General features: G+C 35.8%; 1 protein-coding gene across 5 annotated transcripts; it reads left to right on the top strand.

Annotated features, from left to right (window-relative positions):
- The first annotated feature begins 1,922 nt into the window (after positions 1–1,922).
- On the top strand, positions 1,923–10,384 carry LOC107774907 (putative inactive histone-lysine N-methyltransferase SUVR2). Of its 5 annotated transcripts, none has more exons than XM_016594571.2 (9): positions 1,923–2,005; positions 4,573–4,819; positions 5,050–5,629; positions 6,620–7,764; positions 8,111–8,373; positions 9,152–9,218; positions 9,313–9,363; positions 9,516–9,612; positions 10,109–10,384. In XM_016594571.2, the coding sequence occupies exons 2-9, from the start codon at positions 4,637–4,639 to the stop codon at positions 10,120–10,122; spliced, it is 2,400 nt and encodes a 799-aa protein (XP_016450057.1). In that variant the 5' UTR covers positions 1,923–2,005; positions 4,573–4,636; the 3' UTR covers positions 10,123–10,384. The 5 variants fall into 5 exon arrangements, with proteins under 5 accessions (XP_016450057.1, XP_016450056.1, XP_016450053.1 ...); XM_016594570.2 differs by having other exon boundaries at positions 6,617–7,764; XM_016594567.2 differs by having other exon boundaries at positions 6,593–7,764.
- The last annotated feature ends 1,055 nt before the right edge of the window (positions 10,385–11,439 follow it).

The raw sequence follows: 11,439 nt of genomic DNA, 5'->3' as shown, positions 1-11,439 counted from the left end.
GGTATACATGAGAGCCAAAATAAATGTATGGAACCACCAACCCCCGATAGATAGTAGTTTGTATTGGAGAAAGATTAATGGTCTAAAAATCAAAATACGGAGCTGGTATGAGCAAGATAATTATAAGCTTACTAGAAGTGGTGACTACTCCATTACTAGTAATTATCTTGCTCTCATTGGTGAACATCCTAAGTTGAAGATAGCAAACCCGATATGGACTTCAATAGCTCAACCTAAGCAAATGTTTATAGTGTGGTTGACAGTGCATGGGAGGCTACTCACAAATGAGAGATTACTCAAGTTGGCAGTTCCACTGGAGGATAACAAGTGCTATTTATGTAATGCTCACATGATTGAAACTAATATCCACTTATTTGTGGAGTGTACATGGATCACAACTCTAAGACAAGAGGTAAATCAATGAACAGACATCAAGATACAAGCAGGAAATATCTCACAGTCTTTGGATAGTGTAAACATGAAACATTGGAAGGTCTATAAGAAAGAAGTGGCAGCTGCTACCAATGGAGCTGTGATTTACCACACATGACGTGCAAGAAACTGGAAGATTTTCGTATGTAGTTAGAGCACATTGTAGTTATTTTCTTGTTTCGTTGGAGGCCAAATTTCTGATGCAGAAAGGGGGTGAAATTCAAAAATAGCCAGATTTACAACTGGTTGTTCAATAATAGCCAGTTTCAAAAGTAATCGAAATTTAGCCACTTTTCATGTAAAGATAAATCTGAGCGAAAGCAGTGTTCAAAACCCGGAAAATATGCCAGTATATTATGCTGGAGTTCCAGCATAAGTATACTTGAACTCTAACATATTATATTGGAGTTCCAGGATAAGTATGTTGGAACTCCAGCTTAATATGATGAAGTTCCAACATAAGTACACTAGAACTCCAACATAATATACGGGAGTTCCAGCAAGTATACCGGTCCAGCATAATATACTGGAGTTTGGAGCACCGATGCTCCAGTCTCCAGTTTATTATACTGGTGCCAACAAAGTATACCGGTCCAGCAAAATATGCTGGAGTTCATACACAGGTGCACCGAACTCCAGTATATTATGCTGGACTGGTCTTTGTTGCAGCAAAATAGTGGCTATTTTTCATTGACTTGGTAAACGGTGGCTATTTTTAAATGACCAATCCGAAAACTAGCTATACCGTGCTATTTTTACTTAGAAAGGAGGTGCTCTTTATTTGTAATGGCTTTTGGAGTTAATGGTAATTTGACAATGGTTGTCAAAAAAAAGTATAAAAATGATATAAAACTTTATATTACTAATAAAATATAATTAAGTGATGAATGAATGTATATATTCAAAAAAGCCCGTGTCAATTATTCGTTGGATTAATGTAAACTCCAATTGTTGATAAGTTTTACCATTAACCAATTCACAGTACCATAAACAATTTTGCGTAATAAAACTTTTAGGTAATATGATCGATTAGCTAATTTTAGTAGTGTCAGCATATAAAACTTAATCATTTTTAATAATTAGATAGAAATGAATCCTTAAAAACGTACTACTGGATTGATTATTTTGTTTCATTTGGGAGTGCCAAAGAGTCACTGTTGGAATGAAAAGGTTAGTGCACGTACAATTGATCGTCAAAAATATGTCCCAGTAGTTCTTTTACCTTTATTAACTATGATCTCAAATAGATATTTATATTAAATGAATGAATATATGACATGTGTCTTTTTATTATACTTACCTATGGTTGGTTATTTAACCATAATTAAATGGCATTTTTTTATATTTTGTTATCAAAATAAATATTTATATATTTATATTAGACCAGTAAATATAAGACATATGTCTTTTATACATTTATCACCTAACTCAGGTTACTTAACTATGATTAAATGATATAAATTTTCACTGTAACTTGTAAAGGCTAAATTGTCTAACAGTGTGGCTCACCCCTGTTTGAAGAAGTTGAGCTAGAGAAAGGAGTCGAATAGGTTTCTTGGTGCTAAAGTAAAAGGTATTTTAATTTATCATTTTTTACTGTTCATTCAAAGTATGGTCCACAAAAGTTTTGTTTTTTTGAAAATCAAGTTTAAGGTAACATGAATAGCTTTTTCATTTTTTTTTTTTTTTTGATTTTTCACAGAATTTTAACTAAAACCCTAGAGGATCAGTGTTGCAATGGGGTTACACAAGGATGATCCCGAGTTCTATTCATGTTGAGATATAACCCATTAATATTGGATAGCTAAAATGGTTTCATGCATGGAAAATATGATATATAATGTTTTTCCCTTTTTAATGTATTTTTTTTTTGTAGTTTCAATCTTATAAAAACCCAGAACTAAGAACATTTTTGCTGTGTTCCTTATGTTTTCAGAAAAAGAATTTTGGTTGTCTCATTTGGAATATGATCTGTTTCACATTTTGTTGTGTTATTACGTTTTTTGTAATTTTTTTTATTTTTCTAATACCTGATTCTGATTTTACTACGCTACGGTGTTGATGATTTTTCTTTTTGATAATTTTTATTTTATGTTTCATCTGTTAAATAGGGGGTTTCCTCGTATGATTTGGTGAAATCACAGTGGTTTTGTTTCTTGCGTGCACTAAAGGTTTATTCTGTTTTTTGCCAAATATTCATAAAATAACAGAAGAGTTTCCTCTATTTATGATTTTTTGGTATTCTTACTGTGCTTGTTTAAGGCTAATAAATTTGCTTGGGAGTGCTATCAGATGCTGATAATGCCATTCTCTGTCTTTTTATTTTTTTTTATTTTATTTCATTTTATTTTTTTATTTTTTTGCTTCGGGTGGTTTCCGGTTAGTTTGCTTGCACCTCACCTATTCCACCAAGTATTTGTTATATCTCACAAACATGAGTATCGGATAACTCTGTCTATTGAGGCATAAATGTTAGGAAGGTCTCTTTTAAGCTAGAGAGTGGATTGTTATTTACTTAATTTATGTCTTCGACACACCCTTTAAGTGCGAGCCTGGGTCAAGCACATGTGAATTCTTTTTTGATAATGGGTGGGAGTCTTATGCTGGTTCTGATACCATATTATAGTCTGTGATTATTTTTTTCATTGATAACCGTGGTGTCCGGGCCCACTTGGGCGTACTTTAACTAATTCCACGAGATACCTGCTATCTCCCACTGGCACAGGTGTCAGATAATTCTGTCCGCCAAGGCTTGGAAAGATGGAAAGAAATCACTTATTGTTTCTTACCTCCCCTAAGTATTGAATCTGAGACCTCATGATTCTCAATCTATTTCATTGATCAATAGGCGGCATCTTTGGGTGCAAGTGTGTTATCATTTATCTGAAAGTTTAAATTATTAGAGAGTATACTTTTATTTGCTTAATTGTATGTATTTAACACTATTACTATTTGGTGAGCAAGTTTTTTTTTTTCAACTATAATTTTTTTAATATTTTAAAACATTCTTTAACTGTTGCATTGTGTGATTTATGTATTTCTTAATTGTACTTTCAAATATGTGAAAACATGAATGTCCAAATTTTCACAGAAATAAGATATGTTGACCTTTGCACTCCAAATCCCCTGTTCATTTTTGGATGGGAGGTAGTAGTAAAAGGAGTTTTGGAAGCAAAGTTGCAGTTAAAGAGAACCTCATATTTGTTTTTACTGGTTGAAGATGGTCTTAATTAACTTAAAGCATAGTAATCATGTGTGGGCAGGGGCAGGCGGTATTTGTGTAAAGAATAACATTACAGTAAGTGTATTTGTGACACAGCTGAAGTGGGGACTCAGTTTCTGTTAAATTGATGTTCTATTGCTCTGTGGAACCATACAACTGTCATGGGACTAATTTGTTCAATTCCTTGTAGATAACCCCCCTCAATATTGTGTCCGAAAAGGCTAAAACACCCATCAACATCTTTTCTTGTGACAAATGGGTTTTCTCAGCAGTATTAACATTGTCATATTGTGATTATAAAGCTCTTTTTCGTTAGTGGTAGGATGATGTCTGATTGAACAAAGTTTGACAAGTAGGATCTACTTGTGATCACCATTCCGCTGTCGTTTCCTTTCGGCTATAGAGAACATGTTTACTGATAAAAAAGAAATAGTGTTTGTGAGATGTCAGTAATGAAACATGACTTGGTGAAATATGGGAAATAATTCTCCCGCTGCATTAATTGTATTTTGGTTGATGAAGAGACTATTGTGCATTCGAGTCTTTTCTGCTGTTTCAGACTGAGCTCTATTAGGAATTTCTGTACATGATGAAGTATCGTCTTGATGCTTAACAACGTCATACAGTGTCTTTTTCTAATTGATGTAGCAGCATTTGATAAGACCAATATTTTACACCTCCAATTAGCTTCTGGAAAAAAAATGCTAGGAGTCTTCATAGATTTGTACTGGATACCTTCAACTTGGAATGTCATCTAGTAAGTTAGTATTCTTAAGTTTAATGTACTTCCAGTCATTATGTTGGTAAAATTCAGATGGTGTTTTTGTGTTTCCTTGTTTGTGGTTATAATGCAGATTTTGTGTTTTTGCTCTTCGTTATCAAAAAGTAATGCTTTAACTCTATTTTTGCATTGAAAGGAAGCAGCTACTGCAGTACCTCAACCTCATTGAGCTCCTTCAAGTTCTGCATTGGTAATATAAAATGGCGTTGAAGTCAAAGGTGAAAAGGGCCTGTGAGGCAATGGAGGTCTTTGGCTATACTGAAGAAATTGTGAAGCCAGTATTGAGGAACCTTCTGAATCTGTACAACAAAAACTGGAAGCTTATTGAAGATGAGAATTATTCTGCTCTTTTGGAGTCTCTTATAGACAGCGAGGAGTCAAAGGTGCTCCCTATGATTACTTAAGCTTCAGTGCTTATTTCCATTGTTCATCATCACATGATACCCCTTGCAATGTGTTAATCCTTTCTATAGATTATGTATGGTAATATTTCTGTCTATCTTGATATCATGCACAAAATGAAACACAGACCGTTCATCCATCTTCACATCTTTCCTTTCAATTTCCTATGAGAATGCATGTGATAATTGATTATAGTTTCACTGATGATCAGGAAAGGCAGAAATCCCTGTTGGAAGATGAGCCAGAAGAAAATGAACCACCACTGAAAAGATCTAGGTTCTGCTCTCAAAGACATCATTCCTCACCTGCTAAACATGATCCCAGTCCTAGTGCTGACACATGTACTTCAGAGTTGCAACCTCCCAGCAAGCATAAGATGGCTGGGTTCACCCCTGAGTCTTATGAAACTGAGGATGTCGAACTGAAGCCTCTTCTCTTGAAAGATTATCAGGGCAAAGGTAAGAAACAGAGTTCTTCAGAGGCTTCTCCTATTTCAGAGCGGGATAATGACATTGTACTACTCTCTGATAATGACATGAAAGAACCTGTTACTATGTTACCTCATTTGACTATAAAGGAAAGGGGTGACACATCTCTTTCATATCCTGCTCTGGTACCTAAAAGAAGACTGTGTTTTGGTTGCCGGGAAGAGCCAAGTGGTATAGGTTCTTCTGATGCATCCAACGAAGGTGCTCTTGTTGAGTACGACCTTCGTGATGCTATGCCTCTAAATGAGCCCTTTTCTGATAACCTTCCAGATTTTGATGTTCCTCTTGCTGTTGCTCCTTCAGGTATTCCTTCGATATTTAGAGTTTACTATAATAAGATCCATCTGTCTCTCTTCCTACACATGGTTTTGATACTTTGAAATATAGAATGGATTGTTCCTTATTTCGAGTTTGGATACCCATTCAGTTGATATTCTCTTGATGGATTTTTCTTTTTGAAGTTTCTCTTGTCGTCATATATGCTTGTTTTGGTGATTTTGTACTAAATTGGAATATGAATATTGAAATGATTGACTAAAAGGAAGAAACAGAGAAGGGTTAACTTGGTAATGTCAACAACTTTATTCTAGAAGTTAATGTGGAATCTGAAAGCCAAAGAAAGACAGCATAGGCAAACTGCTATGCTGCAACTTTCTCCACTAATATACATTCCTTCTTATGAAGTTCCAAAGTTGCTATTTTTCTGAGGGAAAGTTCAATGAATTTGGTCTTGTTCTAGTGATTTGTCTTCGGACGAAGCGAATATGTGATTTTATAAACACTTGTTATCGGAAAGGCTACGTCTTTTACTCTTCATTGAGCTGGAAAGCTATATCTTCTTCTCTGTTTGTTTTGAAGTTGATTAAGGCTGATGAATTTCTCCTCCTTCTTTCGGGGTCTTAATCTTAAATTGATTTTATGCAAGATAACCTAATGGAGATTCTTAAGGTTTACAGTAACTCTATTTTAGTTTCTGCTCATAGCAGGTCCAACTTTTAATATGTTGTTTGATGAAAAGGAAAAAGGGATGTGTATAAAGAACATCAGTATTTGTTCCATCAGATGGGGGTAAATTGTCTTTCTGGGTAAAACCACATGGAAAATATATCTGTTGGTAAATTGTACTTCTGAGATTGGAATCATTTTATTTGCATTCCGTTCCTCTTAGTATTGTTGTCAAATTCAGTCATACCAAAATGTGAATGCTATCTATAACCTAGAAGCTTTATTCTCTCATTTTCTTTGGACTTGAATTTTTACAAATAGCTCCTTCCTGTCAATTATTTGAAGAAGGCTCAAGAAGAATTGAAAGACAAGACTTGGAGTTTCTCAACTCTGAATATTTGGGTACAGAAGGAAATGGAAAAGGTGTGACAAGTTCATCACAACTAGATATTGCTTCCTCTCAGAAGGGGGAGGTGAAGATCTTCTTTGCCCATAAGCCATATTGCTCATCAGATTTTCATCCACCAAGTTTAGATGCAGTCTTGAAGCGGATGGAGGAAAAGTATATAAAGTCTTATAGAATTTCTCAACCTGATTTCTCTCTGTTGAGGCTGATGGAAAAGCTGTGTGAATGCTATCTGACGGCTGGCACCAAGGCTAGGCCAGCAAATGAGCCATCAGCTGGGATAGAGTCTCAGAAACTTCATCCAGTCGGTGTGAGATATGATGCTGCTAATCATGAATTACACTTTGCTCCAGACATTAGCAATGGCTCATTCAAGTTGTCGAATCTTATCAAAGTCTCACCTCAAATTCCAAAATTTCCAGCTTCTGGAAATAGGGATATAGTGTGCTATATGATGAATTTTAATGGTACTAAGATTCATGGTGCTGAAAAGGACAAAACTAATAAGGTTCTTAAACTCCTTGCGCCTTCAACGATGAAGAATTCATTGGTTGTTCAGAAAAACACCTCATCTCCTGGTCTTCCTAGTTCTGCTTATTATTTTGAAGACATCACCAATGGTCAAGAGGTGCATAGAATTTCGTTGATCAATGAATTCAGCCATGAGATCTTGCCTGTCTTTAAGTACATACCTAAGAACATTATTTTCCAAAATGCATATGTGAAGTTTCTTCTTGCTCGTATATCGGATGACAACTGTTGTTCAAACTGCAGTGAGGATTGTTTGTCTCCAGATATACCCTGTGCTTGTGCTGGTGAAACAGGGGGTGAGTTTGCCTACACATCAGGTGGTTTGCTCAAGGAAAAGTTTCTCGAGAATTGCATCTCAATGAATCGTGAACCCCAAAGGCATGGTTTAGTATATTGTCAAGACTGTCCCCTTGAAAGGTCTAAGAACAATAGCATGTCTGGCGTGTGCAAGGGTCATTTGGTGAGGAAATTTATCAAAGAGTGCTGGCATAAATGCGGCTGCAGCAGGGAATGTGGGAATCGTGTTGTTCAGCGAGGCATAGCAGTGCCATTGCAGGTTAGAAAAATATTGCAAACCAAGGGTCTCAGGTTCGACCACTTTGGCTCATTTGGAACATAAGAAAGAGGAGATTGTTTCACTAATAGTGATAATGAAGTTAGGAGTATTAGAAATGACTTTTATGTCATATAAATTCTTGGTCAGGGAAAGCATGATAGATGATTATGGTTTGAACTGCAAACCTATATTGTACATATTGTTTTTTGCCATCTTGGTGTGATATAAATTATACTTGTTTGATTTATCAAAAAAGAAAAAGAAAAGGTTTAGTGCATGTTGAATACTTTTATAGAAACCTACAGTATTAAGAAATTGCTTGACACATTCTTATCCTGCATATCAGGTGTTTATGACAGCTCATGGAAAAGGTTGGGGGCTCAGGACACTGGAGGATTTGCCTAGAGGTGCTTTTGTCTGTGAATATGTAGGAGAAATAGTGACCAACACGGAGTTGTATGAGCGAAACACGCAAACCGCTGATGAGAGACACACATACCCAGTTTTGCTAGATGCAGATTGGGGTTCGGAAGGTGTCCTGAAGGATGAAGAGGCACTTTGTTTGGATGCTACTTCTTATGGCAATATTGCAAGGTTCATTAATCATAGGTTAGTCTCCAATTCTCATCCTTTACTCTTTGTAGTTGCCCTTCAGGTGATAGGTGGTTTGTACACTTTTAAAGCAAAGTAGATAATATTCATGTCCACCAGCTGTTACCTATTTAAGAAGCAGTTGTGATTATGACTTTTTGGTTTAAGTACTATGTCTCATGAGAATGTGTACAGTATCATGCATTAAAGGTAACAATGTAATTAGATTTACTTCTTCAGCATCACTTCTCTATTCTTCCCTGCATCTCTTCACTGCTTTGCCCCCTCTTTCTCCACCTGAATGCATGGCTTAACTTCATAAAGTATTTTACTCTTTGCAGTCTGTCTCCTTCTGTGTCTCACTTTGAAAATAATTCCTGTCACAGCACTTAAATGGTACCCTTGGTCTCTGATTCTTGGAATTAATATTTTCGCCTTCACTCTTTCAGCGGGGTCTGTTCTTCTTTCTATTACTTTGGTACACAAATTTGAAAAGAAAAGTAGTAGGTAAACACTAGATGCAACGTTATATCTGGCATGAAGAGGTATAATCAATCAATTGACTTTTTTGTTCGTATCGCTTTCTTTATGAAATAAATTTGACATGGAATGATCCACCAGTGGAGCATCATTATAAGTTTCCATTATTCTTCTTGGGTGCAAAATCAATAGCTTGTTCTTTGCTTTTAACTTTTGTTTCTACGAATCATATTTATGTTGAAGAAAAGTTTGTTGTTTCTTTTTCTCTTCCCAATGTGGACAGAAACTAACCACATTGTAATTTTATCTTGGTCAGATGTTATGATGCTAACTTGGTTGAGATCCCAGTTGAAGTAGAGACTCCGGATCATCACTACTACCATGTATTTGTTATCTTTGTTTTCGCTGCCAGTATCCTTCTGTTATTTAGAAATGCGTGGAAAATCACATCAAACATCTTTTTTCATGTCACCGCAGGTTGCTTTTTTCACTACGAGGAAAGTTAATGCTTTAGAAGAGTTAACTTGGGTAATGCCCCCATCTATGTTGAACATTATCGTTTTATAACTCTCATCTTAATGTACAGGAAGCATGAGTTAAGTCAAAGAAAGTGTAATTTCTTTTTAACTAGTTGTTGACTGAGACTCGCAAAGAATCATTATAAATATGAAACATTGCAGGATTATGGTATTGACTTCACCGATCATAGTCATCCAGTGAAAGCGTTCAAGTGTTGTTGTGGAAGCGAACTTTGTCGAGACATCAAGTCTTTGAAGAGTCAGTTCATCTTTTTACTCCTCTTTCTTATACAAGCCTAGCAGTAAAATCTGCCTCCTATTTTCATGTGCATATTGACCTCAGTACTTCTCTAGAGCTTTATGATACCTATTACTATGTGCCAGAAGTGCATCAAATACACCCATACAAGTACTCACTTAAATATACTAAATATCTTTAATAATATTCGGGTGTTCCCTGGCTATATTTTCATTGAAGATGCAATTGGCTTCATACATACCATTTTAGTTGCTTCCTTCTCTAACTTATTCTCCTCTTATATTTGCATCTCTTCCCGCCCTTTATATTTGAAACTGTTTAATGAGTATGTTGCTTCTGTTACAGTTCTACCTACAATGCCTTTAGAGCATCAAACTGTTTATTAGGCGCTGTAGTAATGGAAACTATTAATGCATGTGTTTCGCTTCAAATAGCTTGCTGATCGTGAACATCTTTATATCTTCATTTGATCTTTATATCTAATCTTATCTTGCAGGAGCTAGGAAGTAGATCCTGATGAAGATTCCTTCTCGCTGATGATATACTGACCTCATCGATAACTCACATAGATATAGGTAAATCAAGAAGCATTAGTGGTGAAAAAGAAATCAAGAAGCACTAGGCTTTTTTTGTTTTTGAAAAGAACTGCTGATGTTAACAATCAAAAAAAGAAATGCTGATGTTATGTTTTGGTGAAATTGCATATATGTATGCTGGAAAAGCACGTTCTTTTTTGTGGATTGTTTCGTACATTCAGTATTTTACTTCTTAATCCTCTGCCTCTGCGACAATAAGTTACTAGCATTTTCGCAAAGTCATGAAATACAAAACTGAAACGCCAACTTAAAGTTGCCAGTATCACTGTCTAGTTTGCTTTGTGAACCATGGTCAGAGTGCTCAGTATGGCTTTACAAGTACTAGTAATTTTCATTAATGTAACATGGTAAATTATGCTACTGAATACTTATAGTATATAAGTAAATCTTCCATGGAAATGCTATCCCGCATACCATTCAAACATCGAAGTATAGTCCATAAAGAACTGCATATTATGAAGTTAAAAAAAGAGGGCAGCTCGATGAACAAGGCACTCCGTATTCATGCAGGGTCCGTGGAAGAGCCACACCCTCCAAGGGTTGATGTAGACAACCTACCCTAATACAAGCATTAGTGGTTGGTTCCACGGCTCGAACCCGTGATCTATAGATCAAACATAAACTTTACCGTTACTCTACTGTCCCCCTCCATGGAAATGTTACCCCGCATACCATTCAAACATCGAAATATAGTCCAGAAAGAACGGCATATTATGAATTAAAAAAAAGGGCAGCTCGATGAGCAAGGCATTCCGTATTCATGCAGGGTCCGTGGAAAGGTCGCACCCTCCAAAGGGTGTGATATAGACAACCTACCCTAATGCAAGCATTAGTGACTGCTTCCACGGCTCGAACCCATGATCTATAGGACAAACAGAAACAACTTTACCTTACTCCAATGTCCCATATTATGAAAAATGTCCAAAATCACTCTTCATTTGCTTTGTGATCTTTCTTGCCAATCCTTCCATCCTTTGAAGTTTGATCCTTCATTTTGTTCACAGTAGCTTTGCAGGTAACACTAGTTTTCTCTAATGCAATTACAATTAGCATAGCAAATTACAAAATAAGAAAGTCTTCTGTTTAAATACCATCAGTCAATGACTAAATACTCTTACACTGCAACATCAAAATATAGTCAAGAAATTACTAGTACATACTATGCAGCAAGTGGTTAAATAAATAAACATTCTGCAACATGCAAACTCTAAATTCTTTCAAAATGTTGATC

Source organism: Nicotiana tabacum, chromosome 7, assembly GCF_000715075.1.
Source record: "Nicotiana tabacum cultivar K326 chromosome 7, ASM71507v2, whole genome shotgun sequence".
Lineage (NCBI taxonomy): Eukaryota > Viridiplantae > Streptophyta > Magnoliopsida > Solanales > Solanaceae > Nicotiana > Nicotiana tabacum.
Note: the sequence above shows the minus strand (reverse complement) of the source record. Positions and strands in the feature narration are given on the sequence as shown.

What these genes read in the sequence shown, in the direction of transcription:
- LOC107774907 (XM_016594567.2), top strand. Translation starts at nt 4,637, where the DNA reads ATGGCGTTGAAGTCAAAGGTGAAAAGGGCCTGTGAGGCAATGGAGGTC. An exon ending in TAGACAGCGAGGAGTCAAAG is followed by an intron (nt 4,820 to 5,049) that starts GTGCTCCCTATG and finishes ACTGATGATCAG; the next exon opens with GAAAGGCAGAAATCCCTGTT. An exon ending in GCAAGGTTCATTAATCATAG is followed by an intron (nt 8,374 to 9,151) that starts GTTAGTCTCCAA and finishes TATCTTGGTCAG; the next exon opens with ATGTTATGATGCTAACTTGG.